The sequence below is a fragment of the Lepisma saccharinum genome, chromosome 21 (genome assembly GCF_977018435.1).
Source record: "Lepisma saccharinum chromosome 21, izLepSacc3.1, whole genome shotgun sequence".
Taxonomy (NCBI): Eukaryota; Metazoa; Arthropoda; class Insecta; order Zygentoma; family Lepismatidae; genus Lepisma; species Lepisma saccharinum.
In genome coordinates, this window is record NC_139249.1 from 13046323 (window position 1) to 13073571 (window position 27249).

Here is a 27249-nt window from a genome sequence, read left to right on the forward strand (position 1 = left end):
ATTAAATTCACATCATTGAAAATATGTCTTGATGTACCGTATTTATTTTCATTTTTTTCATAGAGGTCCTGTGGACCGCACGACTGTGTTAGTGCCCAAAATATTCACGACCGACTGTGGTTAAGGGTTAAGACAGTCCTGGTTACTCACATTTTTGAAATCATAACAATGTACCTGCGTGTGGTCGCTATGTTAAGGAACATTTATGGAACTGATATAACTGCATTACAATGCCTAAAGTCAACAAAATTAATGTAAATACATAGACACATCTTCCTAGGCCAAAAATGTCATTTGTCACTGTTTAATTTCTCTTTTAATCATCAACCTCCTTCTAGAGGACTGACCAAAACACGAATCACGATCCCTCATGCTCGGGTAAAATAAAAACTTGAAAATTTACCTTTTTTCTCCGCATCTTCCGACAGGATATCTTCAGTTTCCTTCCTTGTTACATATGACCCATTTTGAGATAAGTCTTCATGTTGTTTTTCTCGGTCTGCTATAACTTTTGATGCTGACCGAAACCTAATTCTTTTCTCGCTTAACTTCACCGATTCCATTCCTACTTCAACCAGCAGACATTTCTATACCTAGTCATTAGTGCCAGATTGTACGTATTGATGATGTCAGTCCCTAATACTGATTTATTTCCAGTTAACATTAAAATAAAGCAAGCATGGCAAAAATATTATACATTTAATGTTTCATTTATAATCATAACATTGTAAAGATCTTTGTCAATTCAGGATATTCTTTTAATGTTCACAACTACAGAGCTATTTGGCAACTGTGACACTTTGTAAACATGGCTTCCTGGGCAGAAAGGGAGTCGGATAATAGATGTAAAATACTAATAATAGGCGCGGGAATTGCGGGACTTTCCACAGCTAGCCATTTAGCAAAAAATGGAATCACAGATTTTAAAATACTAGAGGCTAGGAATAGAATTGGAGGGAGAATAATTGCTACGAAAATGAGTAAGTACTAAGCATTATAATCACTCGGATGCCGGACATTTCATTCACAGCTGATGGATAACTCATTTGGAGAGTTTAATATTTTTACCGTTGGCGATTTGATCCTTGGTAAAGCAAATGTTAACAAAATAATATATTGTTTGAATCTTCATGAATTGAAAGTTTTAGGTAAAACTTAGTTCAATAACTAAAATTTGCATCTACCGAATCAAGGGAAAGCATCCATGCATACAATTGCAACAACCCGGAAATACTCTATATGTAATTACCAATTACTGGAAGTAAATTAATTCTGATAGAGTTTGGAATATTTAGGCAATTTATTGTCACGGTCACTAAGGCTTACATATCCACATCTGGCGTACCTATACGAATCCTAATATCGCCCTTGCACTTCTATACATCTTACATTGGACCCGTCTAGTTCGCTACATTTTTGACTCCATTTTCACTCAAGTGTCTAGTTGGCTACAATGTGAAACACAAACTGATCTGCTTCCTTGAGTTGGTGTCATGTAGTGTATTTGGTGACTGTACCATTTGCACTACGTTCATGAGCGGTGTACAATGTGGTGTATGATCACGTAGTATGTGCTAACCAATCAAATGAACGTGTAACCCTACAACACTAGTGTACATAAAATTTACGTGTGGTTTGCATTGCAGTTAATTACCTTTCCTACCTCTCACCTACTCACCCGTTCACTTCAGTGCCTCTAGGAGTCTGTCGGTCATAAGACAGAACTGTGGTGAGGTGAGTGCAAGCACTGATCGTCTTGCTTTTGTTTATTATGTTGTGCACTCTACGTCAATTTTATATAGCTCTAGTAAAACAAGACAAATATTTCAGGTAATTTTGATGTGCTTCTAGTAATAGCGTCATGAGAAGTGCATGCTGCTAGTAATTCGCGTACAGAAAATGTGGAAGAGACAAGGCCTGCTAACATCTGAAAGAATCTACTAACTGATGGTTAGTTGTGAAGATCAGCTGGAGGAAGAGACTGGAGAAGATATTTTAGAAGTTAAGGAACATGACTTCCATTATTACTATAGCGAGAATGACCCAGAGTATGTTTCTGATGAAACTTACTTAGTGCAGGAAAGGTGTGATGAGATCCAGGAAGCAGAGATTTGTGAAGAAACGTCAAAGTCGCAGGGTGGGGAACAGAAGAGGAGGCAGACTTCAAAAGATTCTATTCGAATGTCGACAGAAAAGTCAAAACAAAGGAAAATACACTGAAGTGCCAAAAGTCATGGGATACCCACCTAATAAGTGGGACCCCCTCGAGAACGCCGAAGTGGAGCAATTCGGTGTGGCAAGGATGCAACAAGTTGCTGGTATTCCGCTGGAGGGATGTGCAGCCATACAGTCTCGATTGCCGTCCACAATTCGGTCATTGTTGCATCCCACATGTGCTCGATAGGGTTCATGTCCGGCGATCTAGGAGGCCAATTCATGCGTTGGAAATTTCCAGAATGTTCCTCAAACCAGTTGCGCACCATTGCAGCCCGGTGACGTGGCGCATTCTCATCCTGGAAAATCCCATTGTTGGCAGGGTACATGATGTCCATAAAGGGTTGGAGATGGTCACCAAGCAGCTGAACATAGCGATGAGCGTTCATTGTCTGGTTCACAAGGACCAGATGACCCAAACCATGCCAAGTAAATATGCTCCACACCATGACGGAGCCACCACCAGCTTGCACAGTGCCTTGTTGACAACTTGGGTCCATGGCCTCATGGTGTCTGTACCATCCGCCCGTACCAATTGGAAACTTGACTCATCTGACCATGCTACACGTTGCCAGTCCTCTAAGACCAATGTACCTGTTCCAGAGCAAATGTGCATCGCTGTTGCCGATGGACAGCAATTAGTAGCGGCACACGTGTCGGTCTTCGGCTGCGATACCCCATGAAGACCAAATTGCGTTGCCCTGACCTCTGAGACATGTTCCTGGTACGTCCTGCATTGATTCCTGCTGTCAGATCACGCACTGTTGCTTGTTTGTTGCCCAGACATCGCCGGTCGCGGTCATTCATCACTTGTGGGCATCCACTGCTTTGTCCCTGATGGGTTGTAATGCCTCCAATGTGGTACTCACGAGGTCCACCCTTGACACTGTAGAGCGAGAAAAGTTCCGAAATCGCATGCCCCATTCGTCTAGCACCAACTATCATCCCGCGCTCAAATGCCGATAATTCCCATCGGGTTGCCATCACCACAGTACACGACGTTTCACTGCACTAATAGAAGTCTACCTGACAACACTGCAACTGCTTTGCTACATTCGGCTGGTTTGCCGCGATGTTACAGCACCATCAATTAGTTCCCTCCCGCTATCCCATGACTTTTGGCACTTCAGTGTATCTCCAAAAACTGTCACACCTGGTGTAGACACAACTCCGACAGATCCTTTAGTCATTCCTGATGCTGATATTCTAAGAGGCAAATAATATAACTTTACATGGAACAATAAGAGTGACTCGAGTAAGAGCAAGACTGCTGCAAGAAAAATTGTACACATTAGACCTGGTCCAACCCCCGCCAAACCAAGCCGTAAACAACCTGCATAATGTTTCAAGCTTTTTTTAAGTGATGATCTACTGCATGAAGTTCTTGTACATGCTAATGAGAAAATTAGACGTAAAATATGTGAACCCAAATGATGTTTCTAGGCAAGATCTGCATCAACCACAGACAAAATGCATTTCTATGGCTCCACATTTTAGGCGCTAAGCTATCCAACTGTGAATAGTTAGATTTTGAAAAAAAAGAAAGATACATGCACTACTTTCTTCTAAGATGTTTTTAAACTATACCTTCGTTCCGTATTTACATTGTTATTATTATTGTGTGGTTTTCATTGTTTGAACTTTTAGCCTTCATTCTTAATGTACATACAAGCTTGTCAATCAAGACATTCTTTATAAATATTCTATGTTTAATTAAACCATGTTTATACATTTTAAAATGAAGAATAACAACTCAATAAAAGGAACACAAACAAAATAATGTTAAAAAAGAACCATCATTTTGTTTCTATGATGTTTTGCTGCATGTACGTAAAATTTATGTAGTGTTACTATTACTAGTGTAGTATAGGGGTAACACCTCTGACTCGTTTATTTTGTTACTTAAACATTCCTACTTACCTATTCTGCATTGCGGAACATTCTAGAAGGTGTGAATAGGCTTTTCTCATGATATTTATGACAAATTTTCACATTACGAGTTCTTCTTTCATCTTCTTCTTTGAGTTGCGTAACATACAATACAGCGTGTACAGATTGACTACCGTAGTCGGTGTCCGGTGTTTCCAACATTTCCAACATACTTTACCAAAAAATACCTACGTAGCTCGATTAACCATTCACGCATAGCCCCAAAAACCATTGACACATAGCCCCACAAACTATTTCCGGTAAGGTTAGGTTAGGTTAGGCAAGCATAGTTAAAATTTAGTTCATAAAACTAGCCGTAGCCCCGAAAACCATTGACGCATATCCCCAAAAACCATTCATGCATAGCCCCATAAACCATTGCTGTTAAGGTTAGGTTAGGCAAGCATAGTTAAAATTTAGTCCGTAAAACTATACGTAACCCCACAAACCATTGACGAATAGCCCCAAAAACCATTCATACATAGCCCTACAATCCATTTCCAGTAAGGTTAGGTTAGGCAAGCCATATTGTCGTAGAAAAACTTAACATTTGTCGCACAAAACAGTTTTCGGTAAGACAAAACACCTTCACGAACTTCCACAATGATACAGAAAGTGATTTCCATAAGTAGTTTCTTCTGTAAAATTGAAGAAATACGTTACTCCTATCCCACCGTTACTGTGTTACTTATACTGTAATATGGGAACATGCTAGTGTTCATGGGGTAAATCAGCAGACAGCATTTGTTGAATCTTCTGAACTCAAAAACTGCTTTTCTAGCTCACAGTGTATACTTGATTGAACACAATTTTCTTGCACCAGCATAACATGGTGCCTGCACTACACCTGGTGTCAAAAAGTGCAGCGAACTAGACTGTGCTTTCCTTCACGATATCATACATCATATAAAAAATTTATTTCACACTTTTTTACATTGCTAATGTACTATTCTGGAATGCGGAACATTTCTTTAGGTGAAATAATGAATTTCTGATGAAAATAATGTCTATTTCTTACATTTACGAGTACTTACTGTTACTCGTTATTTCGATTCTGTAACACACATTATGGTGATAGCGTACTGGTTCATCCCGCGTTGTGAGTGTTTTGTCTATTTATGCAGTTTTGCAACTTTGTTCACTGGAAAATACCTACTTTCGTGCCCGGATTTGAAATTATGCTAATACCTCGCAAACCATTGACGTTAGCCCCACAAACCATTCACGTTAGCCCCACAAACCATTTTCCGTAAGTTTAGGTTAGGCAAGCATAGTTAAAAAAAAAATTAAAAATACTCGACACGTCATGTTATAGTGAAAACACGGCGAGTTTGAAAACACTGACTATGGGGTTTACATCATCTAACACATGGAACATTGTGCTCTCATGCAGAAAGCAAATGACGGCAGCAGAAACAGCATGTCGGACAGAGATTTTCGCCGAATACAACATGCATTCGCATTAAAATGGATCAAAACTACATTCACGAACTTCCACAACGCTACAAAAAATGATTTGCGTAAGTAAAAATTAAGGAATCCGTCACCCCTATAGTAAAGTGTTATCAAAATTTGCATAAAATACAGTGGACAGACTGAACTAGCAAGTTTTTTAGAATTGGTTTTTAATGTTTTGGTATTCTTGTGTGTTACAGATAACCACAAAGTAGAGTTAGGAGCTAACTGGATCCATGGCGTTTTAGGCAATCCAATGTATGAATTGGCAATGACCAATGGTTTAATTGACATTGTGCATACTCCAAAACCACATAAAGTAGTTGCAGCAACTGAAGAAGGAAAACAAGTGCCATTTGATGTTCTACAGGTATGATAGTGACATGTGGTTGAGTGTGTCCCAATATGTATAGTGCCCTTAATCATTTTTGCACACTGAATAAACTGTATGTTAATATGTATACATAGGGTTGTTTAGCAGCAATGTTTTTTGCATAGCTACTTTGTGCTCAGACAGGCCAATCTGAACTGGGCATACAGCTTAAAGTGAGATCTGAAACACTGTGCAATGCTCTTATACCATTGATTGAACACCTTGATTACAGGGTGATATAATCTGACATTTCTAAGGTATGAAGAATCCATGTACGTATTGATCTGACAACCATGTGCTAGACAATTCTTTCCACTTGCATGCTACAAACAATTGCACAGCCTCTTCCACCTGTACAACTTATATAGAATCTTGTATGGTGTTCAGAGCCACAAATTAAATGGGAAAACTCTCTTTTGCATTACAGAACAAGTAACAGTAATCTACATAGGAAATTTAAACATGCAAATGACGTTAATCGTGCTGTTTGTAATTTAGGACATTTTTCCAGTCTGTGTGCATGTTCTAAGGGCCTCCCCAATGTCAGAGTGGTAACGATGTCACCTTGTAATCAAGGGGTCTTGGGTTCGATACACAATGGAGGCACATACCTAGTCGTGCCATAAGTTCTGTCCCCCATTCCAATAGGTGTAAATAACACAAAATGTTGTTGTACACTAAATCCTTTATTGCCAAGTGTACATTAGGGACACAGGAACGAAACAAAACATAGTATATTCAAAGTGGCCTCCTTTGGCCTGCACACACATCTTCAATCGTTGAACCCACGCGTCAATCACGGCACGCACCACATCTTGGGGTATGGAAGCGGCTGCTTTCACTAAATCGTCCTTAAGCGACTCAATATTGCGGTGAGATTTCTTGTAGGCCTTCTCCTCTAAGAAGTCCCAAAGGCGGTAGGCCACTGGGTTGAGATCCGGGCTTCCAGAGGGCCAATCCTCTGCAGCTATGAAGTTGGGAACATTGTTGGCCAACCACTGCTGGTTCATCTTCGCCCTGTGTGCCGGCGCGGAGTCTTGCTGGAATGTCCAATCTTCACCAGAAAAGAGTGTGATTCAATGGTTTAACTACCTTCTCCAAAACATCGTTCTGGTAATTTGCAGCCTTGGTGTTGACTCCCTGTTCGCAAAAGTGCAGCTGGGTGACACCGTCGTATGACACGCTCCACCAAACCATGACTGAAGCTGGGTGGTGGCCTCGTTGGACCCTAGGAAGTTTGTCGGCAGCTTCCCGAGAACTGTAGGCATAAATCATGTCATTTTGCCGGTTGAATTTTTCTTGTACGGTGAAATTTTTTTCATCGGTGAAAGGGATTCACCTGTGTTTCCCGTCCACGTACCGCTGGAGTAACCTCTTGGTTCTTGTGGTTCGTATCTTCTTCAGAGCAGATGTCCTGTGGTTCTTCTGTAAGCCCCAAGTTTAAGGTCCTCTTTGATGATGCGGGAAATCGTGCTCTTCGGTATATCCATCTCCCGTGCCATAAGTTTCTGTTTTCGAAGAGGATTTTGACGAATTCGAGCAACTACGGCTTTCACAGCTGCTGGCGTCCGTGAAATGCACGGACGGCCGCTTCTAGCTCTGTCATCAATACAGGAGATGTTGTTGAACCGGTTGATGCACCGATACACAAATTTTTGCATAATTTGTAATGGCTTTAGAAGATTGAAAATCTCCACCGGTGACTTGTTGCACTTACGCAACGCGATCACAGCAATCCGATTCTCCTTGCTGCCCCACTCCATGTTAACTGGACAAGTGAACGCCACAAACTAGGGACTGGTTTACGCTACAGGATGCGCACGACCTGTTGTAAACACAGCTGGTCGCGGACGTCAGTCGAATGGGCCGTGTGGAGCTCGTGCACTTAGGGACAGAACTTATGGCACGACTGGGTAGTTGTTTGGATACTATTTTAAACTGTAGGTCCGGTCCTGATTAGCCTTCTGTGCATAAAGTGGCTTTAAAACAAGAAATCAAGTCAAAGTTCTTTGTGCAAAGTGTTTGTTATGCAAGGCACCACTATAATTATTAGCATCATTGCCTGAAATAGTTCGTATTCCAAGTGACTGACTGAATTAAAGTGAACTATAATTATAGATGCTTGCATTTTATTTAACTCTCAGACCTCTATGTAATGTATAAATTTGGTTTCACTCTGTATATCCCCCCTCCTCCTCACTACTTGCATCTATAACTAACTCTATAGCCTTCTTAAACCCAAAGATTTACGTGTATAGCTGCAGCAACAAGCTTTCCATCTGTACCTATCCTGGGCAAGATCAATCCAATGTTTTTCATCCATACAGATTTCCTTTAGATCCATCTCAACATTATCCCTCCATCTTTGTCTTTGCCTTCCTGTAGGTCTCTTACCATCAGGTTTCCCAACCACAATCTTGTAAAATTTTTCCCTCCCATTCATACCACATGGCCTGCCCACCTAAGTCTTCTTGATTTAATCATACTAATAATATCTGGACATGAATACAAATTATGTAGTTCTAATTTATGTAACCTTCTCCACTCACCTCTCTCCTCATCCCTTTTAGGTCCAAATATTTTTCTAAGGATTTTATTTTCAAATACTCTTAATTTATGTTTCTCTTTTAATGTAAGGGACCACAACTCTATCTAGTTGCATCTATGGCATAATATACAGGGTTAGTCAAATTTATGTTAACACTCAATAGTCAAAATTATGTGAACACTCAAATGGCAGAAACAATGTATGAACAATGAACAATGAACTTGACAGACATCTATAAACATGGAATGTAGGCAATGATATGCTGCAAGTGCTACAGACTTGCACACTCAACCTGTGCGCCATTACATTCAACACATAAAAACCACCGATTAACAGCAGCATGTAAAGCCCGTACACACATTTCACGGGGTATGGATAATATCACATCCCGTATATGGTCTTTGAGGTCATTGATGTCGCGAACCTTCCTACTGTAAACGCGCTCCTTAATCATGCCCCATAACCAGAAGTCACAAGGTGTTAAGTCTGGAGAGTATGGAGGCCAGCGCAATGGTCCATCACGACCAATCCATCGTCCTGGAAACGTCTCATTGAGATAGTTTCTAACAACACGGGCCCAGTGCGGTGGAGCGCCATCTTGTTGGAAAGACCCTGTACGGCGGATTTCTCGTGGTAGTTCATCAATGGCGTACTCCTGCAACATCTGTAAGTAAACGTCATAAGTTACTGTTGGTGTATCAAAGAAGTAGGGTCCAATAACTCCAGCGGCGGTCACAGCGTACCAAACATTCACTTTGGGGGAGTCTCGTTCATGCTCCCGAATGACTCGTGGGTTTTCGGTGGCCCAGATAATCGTGTTTTGCCGGTTCACAAATCCCCTTGTGTGAAGAGTGGCTTCATCGCTGAATGCCATGACATTCCCAATATCCCGACGGATATTCGTCATTTCAGCTAAACTCTGACAGCATTCCACCCGCTTACGTTTCTGCACCACTGTTAATGCTTGGCTGACTTGGATGTGGTATGGTCTCATCCCAAGGTCATGTTTCAAGATACGCCACACGGTTTTTTGAGGAATTCCCGTTTCCAAACTGCATCGTACACTTGATTTAGAAGGACTGTGCAACACGGGTCCCTGTACAACAGCGATATTCTCTTCACATCTTCCTGATCTTGGACGTCCTGCTTTGCCTCGATACTTGTTAGCTACTGATCCCGTAGCCACAAACTTCTTGTAGAACCGGTACACTGTTAAACGGCTTGGTGGGTCACATGCAAATCGCTGTCGAAACTTTTCACGGACAAGGGTCGGCGAACCGTACACTTCCATCGCGCTAGTTACATATCTTCTTTGCTCCAGTGTCAATCGGTCGGCCATTATGTGATCTAAAAAGAGAAAGAGAAGAGATTGAAGACATTTCTAATGATCAGCTGTGCACCACCTACAAATCTAACAATGCATGTTCCAATACATTTTGATCATAACTGTATTTCTGACCTCTACGTGTTTTGTCCATTACGTGTTAACATAATTTTGACTAACCCTGTATAATAATAGATCTTTGTTCATTTCATATTTTATGAACTGTTGTAGTTTGTTTTTTTCTTTCAGGAAATATATGAAGCATATACATGTTTCATGCGTCGTTGCGAAGAATATTTTCTGTGCCAGTTTATGCCACCAGTTGGAATTAACAGTGTCGGAGAACATGTTTCACTAGAGACGGCACTGTACCTTGATCAGTATGCCACGTTAGAGGAACGCCAAATAAGACAACTTTTATTTGACTGCCTTCTCAAGCGTGAAACCTGCATTTCCGGTTGTGATTCCATGGACGAGATCGACCTTCTTGAACTTGGTAGCTACACTGAGCTCCAAGGTGGCAACATTGTGCTTCCTTCAGGATACAGTAGCATTTTGGACCCAATCACAAGGGACATACCGCCTGATAAGATTATTAAAAACCATCCCGTGGCTTGCATAAGGTGGAGATATAGAGAGGAGGAGTGCGTGGGTCTTGATACCGATTCCGGTATAGGTCAAGACTTATTGAACGATCAGGGTAATGATTCTGATGATTCGGACAGGACAGTCACGGAAGTTCCAGTGAGTAATAAGAAGCGCGATTCTTGTGCGAGTGACAAAGTTCAAGAGCCAAACGCCAGCAGCGAGGGTGCAGAAAATGGTTCTCGAAATTTAACGAACGTTGAAGTGACGTGTGAAAATGGTGCTCGCTTCTATGCAGATCATGTTGTGTGTACCTTACCCCTTGGAGTTCTGAAGGAGAAGGCTACGACAATCTTCTCGCCTTCACTACCAGAGTATAAAATAGAGTCTATTAACAAGCTCTTATTTGGCACCGTAGACAAGATCCTTTTAGAGTACGACAGACCCTTTCTGAACCCTGAAGTGTCGGAAGTGTTGTTACTGTGGGAGAATGGAAATATTGGTGGTGATATTAGCGAAACATGGTTCAGGAAAATTTATTCGTTTTCAAAAATTTCAGATACTTTGATCTTGGGTTGGATCTCTGGAAAGGAAGCAGAGTACATGGAGACACTGCCATTCGACGTGGTTGCAGAGAAGTGCACGGAAATCCTTAGAAAGTTCCTGAATGACCCATTTGTTCCAAAACCAAAGATGTGCATATGGTTAGTCTTCACATCATTCTGTTCATACAGGATGTCCAAAAAGTCACGCAACCAAGATTTTGACAGACTAACCTACCTATCTTTTTGTACGATAAATTTCAAATCTTTTATTTCATCCGGGCACTGATTGAATAACATAGCCAGATGTCTGGCACACCTGGTACTGCCCTCTGACACAACCAATGTTGCCAGAACACCTTGTAAGTTCGAAAAAAAGGGGAAAAAACACTTTTGTGAATATGGCATCATTAACCCTTAAATTGTCCTGTAACGCACAAAATGCATTAAAATTTATCGTTCTTTCATCAATTTGAACAATACCCATCAATAGACACAAAAAAATACCAAGGTACTCCGTAGCTTTCTTTTTCATGTTTGTTTTAATTTATATAAAAAAAATTTTACACCTTAGTGTAACTTCCCCCATACTGAACATTCATGTAGAGCATGATTTTATTATTTAATGTATAAAAAAAATCCACATAGACAAAGTTAATACCCAGTGCAAAGTTCATGTCTCCATCTCTTTTTGTACAAAAGTTAGGTATGTTCAAAATCTTGGGTGCATAACCTTTTGGACACCCTGTATGTGTTGGTATTCTTTTTTTATGCATATGTCAGGGGTAGACTACAATAAAAGTACCTGGAGGAGGCACATTAAAAAGTGGTTCGGATCCCACTTTAAACTGTAGGTCAAGTCCTAATTAGCCTATATGCACATAAAGTGGACTTAAAATAATAATTCAAACAACAGTAGAAGCACTTCAGGTGCAAACCCCTTTTTCTCCCTGCAAATACAGGTTAAGAAAGTCATGAATCCAAGTGACACATTTTGAAATGGGATCTTAAAACATTTAATTTCATAAAATAATACAATATTGGATTAAAAGTAATTTATTCTTGCACTGGAGTGGCCTTCATAAAGATCTCTATAGACATGGCTCTGCTGGTAACAGTATGAATAACTATGCAATACATTCTAATATATGTCTGACTCTACCACATTGCTGCAGATGTAAAATTCAGCTAGCAACAGTGCTAAACATTTGCGGTGTCATGTTCATTATTGCTGATGTATTGATACACATAATACAAAAAAACAAATATTTTTTTAAAATAAAAGTTCCATAAGCATACTCAAAATATTAAAAAATATTTTTTCAAAACTGAATTTGAAAATTCATTCTCAAGGTGAAAATTTTCAGGCACCCTGTATTTGCCTACCTCTGACATACCGGGTGGTCCAAAAATCCCAGAACGGTCACATATTGTGAGAAATACACATCGAATCAGAAAACGAAAAAATACGTGTATAATAAGTGAAAGAAAGCTATTCAATGGGGGTGGGGCAGGGGGCAGCTGTGAAATTTTAAATGGAAACCCCCATTTTGTATTGTAGAATCGGAAAGAGGACGTCATTCCGAGTCCAACGAGAGTGAAAGCAATTGCAGATTCGGAATCTGCACGTCAAGACCTTTCAATAGAGTATATGGAAGGGGTCTACCATATACTCTATTGAAAGGTCTTGACATGCAGATTCCGAATCTGCAATCATTTTCACTGTAGCTCAATTAGGGGCAGAGCGTCCCTTTGAAATTTTTTTGGGTTTTATGAAATGTTCACATATTTTTATATTTTTTTGTAATTAATATTTAAATTTAAAATCTCTGTTCCTAATTGAGCTAGGAGGTTGGTTGATAGGTCGTTGGACTCGGAATGAAGTCCTCTTTCCGATTCTACAATACAAAATTTGGGTTTCAATTTAAAATTTCACAGGTGCCCCCACCCCACCCCCAGGGGACAGGGGTGGGGAATCAAGTGTGATATCATTGAATAGCTTTCTTTCACTTATTAAACACATATTTTTTCATTTTCTGATTCGATGTGTATTTCTCACGATATGTGACCGTTCCGGGACTTTTGGACCACCCGGTATATGTTACTTTTACATTGGTATGTACATAAATTTGTAGTATAGTATATTGTATAACATCTATCCACCACCGAATTTTGATTCTTCAGATCCAATATTTATTAAAATATAAAATTTCCTCATATGCATTGCACCATTCAATTTTAATTGATTGATTTGCTTTATTTTGCTTTGCTTTTTGTGCCACTTCTGACTAATTTGCGAAGATGGGGATGAGTGATGATATTATGAAATTGATGAATAGACACTCACAAACATCCATGCCCAACCTGGCCCCCCTGGAATCGTAGCATGATGTGCTAACCTCTCTGCCACGGGGGCCGGCTTAATTGATTAGACTAATGCATCATGCTACGAAGGTATATAGAGTTAGTGATATTTGCACTCTTACCTCCAATTTAGAGGAAACATCTTTGTCATAAAAGTTCTAAAACTGGCGCTGTAAGAAATGAAACATTCAACTCACTAACCAGTGGTCCTTGTTCTCGTCAAAGTAGCTCCTCTGTAACTGATACAATGTTGCCAACATTTCTGAAGGGCTTGGAAACAACCTGAGAAAAGTTCTGGTATACTCTTAAGTTCGTCCATCATTTCCTTCTGAAGAGCCATTATGCCATCTTCCTTTCAGATTTTTTTATCCGTGGAAATAGGAAGATATTGCATATCAGGAGAATATGGAAAATGTGGAATAGCTGCAAAGCAAGAAATGCCTGGCTCAACAGACCAGTGTGTGGACTTGCATTGTCGTGCAGTAAAAACCATTGGCCAGATCACCATTAACAAACTTCCTGTGCTATTCAAGCATTGGCTTCTTGATAAGGATAGGTGTGCTGGAGAAATTTCATGTTTCAGGGTCGTCTTCTCTAACTTTACACAAAGTTTGTTCACTTCCTGTTCAACTTCTACATCAATTCTCACCACTACTGAGACAAACTGTGTTGTTATCAGGGGAGGCACGAAGAGGTGACCGCACCCCTTAATTTTCTTCCTCACCCCTTCAGCACCCCCTATCCAAATCCTATATTCTTCCGAAAACATTACCTCTTACAATGTCATATTGAGGGCTGAATGTTAGGTACTGAAGTAAGACTGCTGTTATTACTTGCAACAGGCAAGAATTGATCCTTCTCTCAAAGAGACTCCGCGTTTATTTCCCTGTTGGCAGTCTATAAAAATCATCGGCACTTATCTTTTTTTCTTCAGAATTGATGTTAATAATTGTTTCTTCTTGTGTCTCAAGCAGTCTGTTTGTGTTTTTCGATAAATGTACATAGCTCCGTGTGAGTTGTTGTGTTTTTTTTGTACTTTTGATACACGGTTTTGTTGTCTGCCCACTTGTTTCTCTTTTCTCCAAGTCGCATTGGAACAAAAAATTCAGTTGCTTTCAAATATCATCAGGTCGCTTTCGGGAAATTATTTAACGCGAGTTGTATCGTGGCAGTAGTTTCCTTGATAATTCGGCCTATTTATTCTAGTAAACGTACCATTTCAGACTTTTGCAAATACTGTTACGAAGAGACCAGAAATTTGCAAAAAGAATAAAATAATAATAATATTAATAATAAAATAATATAGTTCGTTGTTGGGGACATTGCGGCCTGCTGCGCACTCAGCGTTTTGTCCTGACACCACCACATCTGGGAAGACGAAAGGTAGGCTGTATTATGTAAAACAAATACATATGAAATGAGAGGTAACCAAGCAACAGAACTTTTTCAGAAAAGTGAAGCAGTCCAACAAGAGTGAATTGGGCCCGACCCTGTGGCCGAGTGGTTAGCACATCGTGCTGCGACGCCAAGGGTCCCAGGTTCGAATCCCGGTCGGGCTTGGTTGTTTGTGAATGTCCATTCATCAATTTCATCACTCATCCCCATCTTCGCAAATTAGCCAAGAGGCACAAAACGCAAAGTAAAATAAACTAAGTCAATCAATCAAAGAGTGAATTGATAATTACATCCAAGTCACTACACAATTTCGTATTTATTGTGTTCTTTTCTTTTTGGCATTGCAATGGTCCCATAGTAGCGATTTCTTTATTTTACCCAACATACACAAACTGAACAACGTATTTAACATTTGATGAACTGAATTTTGTACCTGAATTAGCTATGCCTTGTAATCAAGGGATCCCGGGTTCGATACCCGGTGGAGGCACATAGTGGTTTGGATCCCACTTTAAACTGTAGATCCAGTCCCGATCAGCTTACATGTGCATAATGTGGACTTAAAACAATGGACGTCAATTTAAAATTGTACATTTCGGTCACGGTCAGTTATGTTAATTAAGCGTTGCAAGAACATGGTAACTTCAAACCGAAGTGAGCAACACTATTAGGGTGGGATATACCTCGAACCCTCTGCATGGAAAAATGCCTCCTTACCTTGCTTGCCTCCATGGAAAAAAATCCTCCAGTCATGCACACATGTCATTAGCCTCCCTTGAACAAACTGTTCTTTTCAAATTTCCAAACGTCGTCGTTGTGCTAAAATCAGGCAAAAATGAAGCAAGTCGCTAGTATTCTTCAGACTCATTAGCATATTATCCTAGATGCCTACTAAACGTTGATTGATAAATATATTTAGGGACTAAAACATGCATTCATATTTTCTTTATTTTCAACATCGTACTCCCTAAATTTCATTCCGCACCCCCTCAGCACCCCTAGATGACTAATCCTGGCACCGCTGCTGGTTGCTATGTACCACCCTGCCACCTAGTGGGATCTTGCAGAACCTCTTTCAGAGCCATATATGTGTAGAACCCATACCCCATGACTGGATACATTCTACCACAATAACTGTGACGTAACTGTTTCTGAAATACAGACTTAGTCCTGGAACTCTTATGAGAAAGGTTGTATTGTAATTTTTATTTGTGTTGTGTATTTTTATTTAGCATTGCTTTTCTGCTACTTTTGACTAATCCCATCGATGAGGGTGTGATGATCAAATGAAATAGTTGAAGAAACTTGTTGCCAGGCTGGGACTCAATCTCAGTAACCTCGATGGTAATTTTGAAAGTTAACCATGTAACGTGTTCAGTCACCGAGCTGGCATACGAGTATTATACCGTGCGTCCATTTCGGTTTTCAGCCGAGAGATCGGGAGAAGCGTGGCGGGCGACGCTGACGGAGATGCCAACATTTGCGGTCTGTAATGCCCGCTTATTTTTATGGACATACGCAGACATTTATATAAATATTGCAAAAGACGAGTACTAACCTGTGTTATAACACGCAAAAGTTATTCTGTAATTCATCCAAGTTCTTCCTTTATATACACAAATAAATACACTTTAGAAATGATGTTAAGAGCCACAGATAATAAAACATTTTAATCATAGTTTTGACCAGTAACGTCCTCCTTAAGTTTATAGCCTTGAAAGAGTTTTGTGTCGATGGGGATCGTTTGGAGGTTTCGAATGTGCAACACTGTATCAAGATTACGCTGCAGACGAAACCGTTAAAAGTCAATGGTTTTTGTGAGCTTCCTTGCAATCCGAAATCTCCGAGCTCGAGTTCTTTGTTCCTTCGCGATTAGATGAAGACAGAGCTGTGAATGTAGTGGCGAGCAGATGTAAACCAAGAGCGTGCTAATTTCGAACTGTGAACAAGAGTTTTATTCTTGGTTACTTGCAGTTACTTGTTTGTGTTATGTGTATGTGTGTTGTGTCAGTGAGACGATTGGAATGCCAGCCGCAAGGTTCACGTTAGAACAAGGATTTTTTTATGTATGACACTTCCGTGAAAACAGACTCGTGTCGAGACGTGTGTAGGCAATTTGTACAGAAATTCCCAGGCGTTTCACCTCCACATAGAGATACGGTTAGACATCTTGTCCTTAAATTACGAGAAACTGGATCGTTAAATTTTAAAACACCTAAGCAAAAACGACGGATTCTAACCGAAGCAAAACTCGATAAAATTGGTGCAGCGTTAGAACGTTCTCCAAACAAACCTCTACGCCGTGTTTAACAGGAGATGGGCATGTCAAAATCATCGGCACATACAGCCACTAAGCTACTAAGATTAAAACCGTACTCTTGTAACACAGTTTAGTGCTCGTTTTGCAATATTTATATAAATGTCTGCATATGTCCATAAAAATAACCGGGCATTACAGGCCGCAAATGTCGGCATCACCGTTAGCGCCGCCCGCCACGCTTCTCCCGATCTCTCGGCTGAAGATCGAAATGAACGCACGGTACTTTGTGCTTCACACAGCATTGGAAAGAATGACAGACATTTAACTTTATTTTATTTATTTTATTAGGATTTCAACCAGGTGGGCTGCATTTGAGAGCTACTGTTACTATGAAGGACTGAGGCCGTGTCCGAAAGGTGCAAGACTGTACTTGAGGCAAGCATCATCCGAGTATGGTCTTGGAGTGCAGTCTTCAAGTCGTGGACTGGAAGTACACTTCTTTTGAATTGCACTTCGACTGCAGCGCCAAATACGATCAGTAGATAAAACTGAGTACTCGTTGTTTTCCTCGCGTTTTAAACACTTATTTTTCACCATAGAAATCACGTAGCATTTTTAAATGTTCGTACACATACATTTCCACACATTAGAAGAACTATATCCAACAACATGCTGGCCCATAACGCATATCTACCTGTCTCGCTGGCTTTCTACCTCCGTGATTTTAAACAAATGAACAACGAGTGCAGAAACCACATGACCTAGTCACCAACCATCTGCACTGTGAGCACTGCACTTGCGTGCTTCTGTTCTTGGCGCTTTCGAACTGTACTAGGTGACGTCACTTCCGCCAAGACCATACTTCAAGTCTGTACTTTGTACCTTTTGGACAGAGTCTGAAGATGGTGTCAGGTCTCGAAAAATATTTGCACCTTTCGGTTCCTGGAAAGCTTAAAGATGTATTTTAACATGTGGGGTGTAAATAAAGTAGCGGCAACACTGTCAGGAAAAGGTGATAACACCGTGCATGTGTGGCGTGCCAAAAGTGGTCAGTACAGCAAGTGCTGTGGTGTATGTACAATGTTGAAATGAACACCATTTTCTGTACTGCTCTAAAACATGTTTACAAAGGTAGAACTTTGATTGTGGATCAAAATCCAGGTTGCCTGTGGAAAAACTGCACAACAACGTCACCAAGACTTGCATGAAGCCTGTAGCAACAATACCTAGCCATATCTGATGGTTGCATAATGAGTAAGTGCATTTCTTTAAGAGGTTGTGATGCATCCGTGAGAACAACCTCAACATGAGGAAAATTGCATCATGCTGGGTTCCCGATATTGTCACCATTGTGCAACCATCTGGTAAGGCTTGTTATTGTTGCTTCAGGCTTCATGCAAGTTTTGATCATATTCTTGTGCATTTTTGAAATGATCAAAACTGGATTTTGATCCACAATCACTGTTCTACCTTTGTAAACATGTTTTTCAGCAGTACAGAAAATGGTGTTCATTTCAACCTCCTACATACACAACAGGACTCGCTGCACCGACCACTTTTGACACTCCACACATCAGCATGGCTCCAAACTGACATTGCTCACTGCCTGATAGCACATGCATGGTGCCATTACCTTTGCCTGACAGTGTTGCCACTACTTTATTTACAACCCACGTACATGTATTTACATTTGTACTAGTAATATGTGCATGCTTATAAGTTTCTTAACGGAAGTAAACTTTCTAATACATTGTTGTTCTTTTGTAAAACAGCACAAGTTGGCACAGTCAGCCTTACACCCGAGGGGCATACTCAGCTATCGCAGTTGGCGCTAATCAATTGGATGTAGAACATCTCGCACATCCATTGTATTCTCATCCACAACAGAAAAAGGTAATCTTACTTTAAGAATCACTTATTTTGCCTTGCTTGGATAAAACTACATTTAAATATAAATAAATATTAGAATATAATAATGATGTTCTCTCTTGGCACGAGGACCGGACTCCACTGGGATCCCAGTGTGCTCTCTGGTCTCGGTGCCCTTCCGAAAACATGAATTTGGTGCCTTTTTGATTCTACTGCTCTCAGATATAGCAGTAGTGAATAAACATTTTCTTTTCTTTGCCCTCTAGGACTTTCATAGGGGCAGATTAAGGGCCGAGCGACTGACCAGGAAGTTTTCCGTTGATGAAAGCACCAAAACCTTATTTCTGATTACATAAACGTGGATATTTGTTTGTTTGTTAGTTTGAGTTTATATAAGTCCACTTTATGCACAGAAAAACTATTTGGAACTGGGCCTATAGTCTAAAGTGAAATCTGAGCCACCATGTGCGTTGCTAAAAAGTTGGATTAATTTAATTTACAACTAGCCTACTGCATAATATATTAACAGTATATAACAATTCGCAAAAGCAATATCAACAGTATATATCCTTACAATTCACAAAAAGAAATATCAGTATGTAACTAAAGTACGATAACATTCTAGACTACAGTATAAAAATACTATCGTGGCCGTCATGTTTAAATGTTACCATTAAAATAATTGTTTCATATTTTTTATTTTAAAAATGCTTTCTCTATCAGTGGCGCAACCACAGTGGGGCATTGCCCCACCAACCTTGGATGTAAATCAATTCTAGGTGGGCAAACATTAAAGTAAAAAAACCAAGACTATAGCAGAATCTAAGAATAGCAGGACAAAAGGATTTTTTTCATCTGCATTTTGAGTTTTTATTTTACAATTATGCATAAATATGCTAATCGGGACTGGACACCACTATGTTTCCTCCAGTGCGTATCGAACCCTTGAAAATGTGGGGCCGTAAATTGAAAACCTGAAAACACATTTTTTCTGCCAATTGTTTTCTTTCGTCTGGATATCTCACGTAAAAATGTTCCCTTATTTAATTATTTTATTAGAGTAGCCTGGTTAGTTTAAAAGTGCATGAAAAACGTTGAGAAGTCAATGAATTTCGTTTTGCAACATGAATGAGAAACCTGTTTATGCACAACCTAAATTTTGGTTTTGTGTGAAATTATTTTTTATGTCATTAAGAAATAAACGTTTACTTTTTACTTTACAGCCATCAGTGCTCTTTGCAGGAGAGCATACACACAGCAGTTTCTACTCTACTGTACACGGTGCGTTTCTAACTGGAAGAAGTGTGGCACAAATACTACTTGAACCTGATACCCCAGAAGAAACTATAGTTGAAGTGGATGGAATAAGTGATCTTAGTTCTTGGATTCAAGGCATTGATCTAAACGAGTAAAATGAATTAGACAGTTTTCGGTTGTGATAGTAATTATAGTTAGACACGAAGTTGTCATTTGATATTTCCATTAGCTAGTACTTGTAAATATATACAAAGATAGAGAGAGAGAGAGAGAGAGCAGCATGCATAGATAGCTCTGGATGAAGATGCGTGTGTGATGCATACATGGTGATGATGTAATGTTTCTCAGTAAGTCATGTTTTGTCATTTCCTTATTCACCATCGTGCATAAATGGTAGTAATGGCATTTAGAACTCCGAATGCACTTAGATGTCTTCCTGGTAATGACACTTTGACAGTGGTTCATACTAAAAATTTAACGTGGTTTACCAGAACAATTCTTATTTACAGTATGTATTTATTATACCCCTCCCCCCCCCCCCCCATCCTGATGAATTAGATATAATGACAATGAAACACCACGCAAGGAACTAAAACAAAAGAAGGAAACATTAAAATGCTGACCAAGGGAAAATTTATAGTATAAAAAATATTCACTAAAAACATAACTTTTCCACCCTTTATTGTGAATATTCGTCTGAAGAAGATCCTATTAGAGGGTGGAAACATTACGTTTTAGTGAATATTTTTTAATGTTTTATTAACATGGAAACAAGGCTTAACAGTGTTACCAAAAGAAGGAGTTCAATAACTTCAAATCGGACCTGGATTTCCCTTAACCAAGGGAAATTTCCCTTCATGCAGCAACACTGCCTCTCCCAAGTGCAGTACAGAAACAGAGGGAACAAGCAGTTTTCTCCAGCCAATGCTGTTTCAGCAGTGGAACGCAGGCCACCCACTTGTTCCCTCGCCCTCCCTGCTTGCTATTAGGGAGGAAACCTGGTCGTCAAAAGGGTGTGAAGAAAAATTATCAGTGGCGTACATAAACCAGTCTGTAAGTTTTTAAATAAATTACTTAAATTCGGATTTTAATAGTTTGCACAATATAATGAGTGATTTCTCATAAGTTAAAACTAAATGTTTAAAAGTAATATTTGAGAAAAGTTGTCTTACCAACGGTAAACACGGCAACATGGAGAATACGCCGCTGCTTTATTATGTTGTAGATCTAATCCCTGTAGGATAATCTCTTTAAAGAATATAGTGAGGGGACTGAAATAACAAAATAGGATGCTTTTTTATTGTATCAGCAAAGATAAGGTTGGCATAAGGACTATTTTGGAGGATGATGTTTTGTTTAGCACGTCGTTATCTTTTAATCCCTTTTCTTTCTACACATATCTCTCCATTATTATCTGATTTTTACCAGGTAGTTATTATTACGATTTTCAAACTTCTTTCCATTGGAATCTGAAATGTTATCGCATCATAATTTAATTTGATCCTGTGTGTAGCCAAATGCTATGAGCGGTTGTGGGTTCAATACCTAGTGAAGCTCCAAATTTCAGTGAGGACTTGAAAAAGCAACACAAGCAGCTCCGGTTTTGAAAACCAGAAAACAGCAGATCTAGGACTTAAGACACTGACCACACATCATGCAGTGAAGAACTGCTTTACAGACCGTGTCCCTCAAAGAACTGTTGCAGCACAGTTTTGTAGTTACATAGTAATTTTGAATGTTAACAATACACAGGGTGTTTGGAATTGTCTAGTACCACCTATATTCAGGCTTACCCATTCTCACTCCATTAGGTCTGATCAAAGGAATAAGATATCACAAGTTAAAGCACATTTGGTTCTTTCATTCATTAATAATAATAATAATACATCTACCAAGTATAGGGCCTCCCCGATGGCACAGTGGTAGCGTCGCCACCTTGTAATCAAGGGGTTCTGGGTTCGAACCCAGTGGAAGGACATAGTGGTTCGGTTTCCACTTAAAACACCAACTCAAACATCAACCAAATAGTCATAGGATTTGTAAACATGTACTTTGCAAGATCACAGTGCCATTTTTATTAGCTGAAAAACACCAAGCAGCTACATTGAAATGATATTGTACTGATATGGAAATGAAGAAAGGTAAATTTAATCAATTGATGCATTGTAGAAAAATAATGTTTGAAGCTGCAGGTGTCTAGAAAGTACAAATGTGCATATCAGTAGAACACATCAAATTGCACAATCTTCTTTTTGTAGTTCTTTTTCCTCAAATTTTTCAAGAAATGATACATGTACAAGATTTTCAGTTGATATTTTACTCTACATAAACATTCATGCATTTGTCCTATATATTTTATACATGTTTACATGCATATAGCAGTGTCACTTTTAAAGTGCAAACATTTAAAGACTAGAATATTACAATATCATTCTTCAAATACTGAATATTTCAGTGTAGTGGTATTTCATCATCTCAAGAATTCATTCTGGTCACGTGTATCTCGCTGTTGAATGTCAATTGTCTTCCGTAACGTAAAATGTAAATAATCTTGATACAAACAAACTAGAAGTTCTGTCAGTATTTTATGCTGTGCATCACAAGTAAAATCCATGTATTGCTGATAACCAATATATTTAGAATTATGTATTAGGATGTCCTGTAATGTCAGATTTGGCTTGTCTTCTTCACACAAATTTATATACATTTGATATTGTTGTAAAGCACACTCCACTAGTTCATATTTAGCATCATAAAACCTTATTTAATACTTTCATAATGATATCAAAATAACATAATCTCTTAGCTTAAATTGCTACATGATTTCGCAATTGCTTATGTTATGTAGCAGTAACTTCAATTAATTTTTGTCTACACAAATCTAACTCTTTTTCACTTTAAACTGTAGGGCTAGTCCCTATTAGTCTTTCTGTGCATAAACTGGGCTTAAAAATAAACTTCAACAAATAAATAGCCAAGCTTATGTAATAAAAAATAAGGGTTTGGCATTAAAAAAAAGAGGGATGCCTCGGTTTGCACCCACTGAGGATGGCATCCCAGACAGTCCCCCAGCTGTTAAGCTTCCTTTGTCAACACAGGTCAGATGCCAGCAACTGGAGGCAATGTAGCTCCCATCCCACCCAGCATACTTCCCAGACCTTGCAATTTTCCAGTCAATGGAACACTACATCCATGACAGGTGCTCCAAGATCTTTACATATGTTGAGGAAGGAGTATGGGAGTTCTTCGTCTCGAAACTCAAGGACTCAGTGTTGCCAGGGAATACACACAATTTGGCAGAAAGATGGGTTAAGATCCTAGAATATAAGAGATTGTGCTTTGAAGATGAAAGTTGATTTTTGTGTACTAAACCTGACATATTCTTTTGTGGACACCCTAACATTTCATCACTTATTACGTTTGCAATTAACCTAGAGTGATAGAAAAGTTACCTAGTACAGTCATGGACATTTTTGGTTGGTGATAAACTCTCTGAATGTCAATCGGTTCTTCACAACCCAGGTGTGTCCATGACTGTACATAATAACGAGACCAGATCATCATCACCAAATATGCAAGGTGGTTATAATTTCTCCCCAGAGCTTTTAATAATAAATGTTAACCAGGTGCTATGAGTGCCATTGTTATAGTTTGTTTAGTGTTTTGACACTGTGCAGGCTGGCCAGTAATTATTATTGAAATGTTGAAAGTTACCAGAGTAATTCATGGATTTTTGCAGTATTGGATAGTGAGCTTGTACTGTTCACTACAGAACATATTCAAAGAAGTTATAGTGAGGTGATAGTTTCTAGTCATATACACCATACTCTGATGCAGCATTTCAGTCATATCAGTTTCTTACTGTAGGTATTACTATATGTAATACTGCGGCTGCAGAGAAAATCATGACAAAGTATTAGAATTGAATAGCGAATGAAACAGATTTTAAAGTATAAAATGTTCAAAGTAAAGCTGTAATCTGTTGAAAATTTTAAATATCCTAGTATGAGTTGAAACAACATGAAGAGTAAGAAAGAAATTTGTTGTTATGAATTCCATGCATTTAAAAGACAAAGATTCCAAAGTTGTGAACTACTAGCATTTTTTTCCCCATTATTAATGGTAGATTATTGTCAAAAGCTGTTTATTGATATGCATTTACATAAAAACAAAGATAAATATTTTTATTTATTGACTTATAAGGTGTATTTCAAGCAATTGATTCAAGTTATTTAAACCAGAAAATTGCATCAAGTTTTACCTTTTACTTAACGTTACTTACATACAGTTATGTAATTGTAATTGTAATTGTAATGCACCAAGCATAAATAAAATTTAAGTAGCTTGTTTTATAAGAAATGCTATTGAATACAAAGAAACCATATATATATGTGTATATTGTGAAAAGATATGCTTGTTTTTGAAGCAAAAGTTAAAATGAAAAATGCAGTATGAATATTTGTTGTCACACTTTAATTATCATTGCTTCTTTCTTACAGTGAATTTACATGAAATTATTGTTAATCTGAGACGGAGAGAATCAACAATTGATGAAATCAGGAAAAATCTTTCCTTTCAGATATTAATATGTCTCAGCATTATCTAATATTTCAGCTCATAGGTGTAAGTGACAACAAAGTGTTACATGTAATGCCGTTGTGTTGTGTCGACATAAATGAATCGCACACATTTGAGTTTCACCCCTATTCTTGAGCTAAACCACAGTGACAAAATTGGCTACTTTTTTTTTGGGGGGGGGGGTGACTACAGATTTTGCAGATATACTAGGTCATTCAAATATGACCGGGTCTGATTTCTTTTTTACCAAATCCTTTATTGTCAAATACTTATTTGCACACGTCACCCTTCAAAGTCCATACATGTTTTCGAACGTTGTGGAAGCATCTTAATGCCCTTTTCATAAAAGTTTTTTGGTTGGCTGTGTATCCACTCCCGAACACTGCACCGTTATCTGCAAACTGCATGCCTTCCAAGTCTGATTTAAGCCTTCCAAACAGGTAGAAATCACTTGGGGTCAAATCGGGACTGTATGGTGGGTGTGGCAGAAGGTCCCATAGCTGTATGAGGCCGTGCATTGTCTTGAAGGAAGGCTACCTGCATTCCACCTCTCTTCCGCTTGGATTGGATTTTTAGGTTCTAAAAAGTATGCTTTAGGTTCCTAAAATAGGCTCTAAAAATAAAAAAAAAGGTTCGAAAAACCCTAAAATAGGTTTTAAAAAGCTTAACTTAGGCTCGAAAAATCCTGAAGTAGGTTAAAAATAACTTAAAATAGTTCAAAATTCCTGAAAAATACTGATTAGGTATAGTCACCGGCAATGAAAATGTGACACCTATATCCTGAAATACACACTATCTTGCATAACATTATGGGTGTTGCCTAACTCTATGACGGTGGCAGAACTTACCATTGGAAATTTGCTATTAAAATCCACTCTTTGCCATATTTTTTTTTCATGTTATCTGCAATTTTGTCTGTGAGGACCATCTTATATGCTGAAAATAATATTTCAACAAAAACATAATCAGTGGTGCAAACTTCAATGCTGAAATGTTAATTTGCAAGGCGTGAAATGACGCGAAAGTGAGCAAGACAATGTAGATCCAAAGTTTGCACTTTGGGCTGTACAGGTAACAGCGGCACCAGACATTTCGCTTTGTTTAGAGCTTTGAAAAATCACCATGGACTTGGAGGAAGGGAAATCGACAGAGAGTACGTTTCAAACACGTTCGTCATTGAATTTTTCGTGACCAAACAAAGCAAATGCCTCTGTATGACATAAAAATCCTGTATAACATTTAAAAATATATAAAAACCTAAAAAAAGGCTTGATTTAGGCGCATAAACCTAAAATAGGTTCTAACAAGCAAAATAGGTTTTTTAGGCACTATAAAACTTCAGCAGTTGTTGCGTTTTTTAACGAAACTCTAACATAACTTATTATTTCTTACATACTTGTAAAGGAAAAAATAGGTTAAAAACCTAAAAATCCAAGGTCTAGTAATAAGCTGCAGTGACTGTTCTGGCATCTACATGGATAACCCCCCCCCCTCCTTGCCAGTTCCCAAAAAAAAACTTGCCATCACTTTTCCTACCGAATGGTTCCTCTGTGCTTTCTCGGGTCTAGGTGACGGATGTTCGCAGCTGACGATCATGCTGTTCATTCTCCACGTGCTCTCTTCCTTCTCTGAAGTACTTACACCACTCAAACATACGGGTTCATGAGAGAGGCTCTTCCCCATACTGTTGTGCGAGTCTCTGCAAAATTTCAGATAGCTGGATGTTTTCTCTGAGAAATTTGATCACAATGCGTTGCTCCATGCTCCGTGGCACCTTCTGTTTGCTCTTCACTAGCAACACTCGGACACGACTGAGCAGTTTCTAACCCACGTGGGAGGGAGGGTGGGGCTTGTGGCTCTATTCTCCCAAGCACGCACAACTGCTGCACATAGTAGGTTGTTTGAAAAAAAAATCAGTCCCGGTCATATTTGAATGATATAGTATTTTTAAAATATGACAGAAAATAAACCAAAAAGTTTCGGAAAAACTGACCTTAGTACATAAAAACATTCCTAAAGTAGAAATTTCAGAAAAAATGCAGGCTTGACCAGGACTTGAACCAAGGTTTCAGGCATACCATGCCATTTCCCATTACCACATGCAGTTTAGAGTCCTGGTTGAGCTTGCATTTTTTGCTGAAATTTCTAAACACAGTAGTACATCTTCTGTGTGTGCCAAATCTTAAGGTAAACATTCATCTGTTTAAAAATGATGTATTTTGTCTACCATACATGAAATCTGTTGAAGTAGCAAATATCTAGTTGCAAACAGATGCAAGTATTTATTATTTACAAATACCAAGCCATAAAATGTTGATGCAATTTCCTGGTGCCTCAAAACAGCTAAGTTGGACCATGCTAATACTAGTCTATTTTTCTGTAAATGTTCAATATACATTGCATCCAGCTTATATCTTGTTTGCATTTGTATCGCTGTACAAGAGTAATTGTTTTGATATCAATAAATGCAGCTTACAGAAAAAACTGAAATTTTTATTTGCCATTTATGTGTACAAAAGGATTTGATGTTAGGTAATTTGGGTGAAATATGGTATA

General features: G+C 38.9%; 2 protein-coding genes across 2 annotated transcripts in view; one reads left to right on the forward strand and one right to left on the reverse strand.

The window, feature by feature from the left end:
* The window catches only part of LOC146004527 (protein TAPT1 homolog), a 35585-nt gene extending 34981 nt beyond the window's left edge, over positions 1-604 (reverse strand). Inside the window, exon 1 of the mRNA XM_083143410.1 lies at positions 404-604. Within this exon, the coding sequence (XP_082999536.1) occupies positions 404-563 (160 nt within the window). The 5' untranslated portion in view covers positions 564-604. The remainder of the gene's footprint in view (positions 1-403) is intronic.
* Positions 605-814: 210 nt separating this feature from the next.
* LOC146004409 (spermine oxidase) lies at positions 815-20541 on the forward strand. Its single transcript, XM_083143249.1, has 5 exons — positions 815-980; positions 5799-5968; positions 10093-11132; positions 18762-18882; positions 20082-20541. The coding sequence occupies exons 1-5, from the start codon at positions 977-979 to the stop codon at positions 20268-20270; spliced, it is 1524 nt and encodes a 507-aa protein (XP_082999375.1). The 5' UTR covers positions 815-976; the 3' UTR covers positions 20271-20541.
* The last annotated feature ends 6708 nt before the right edge of the window (positions 20542-27249 follow it).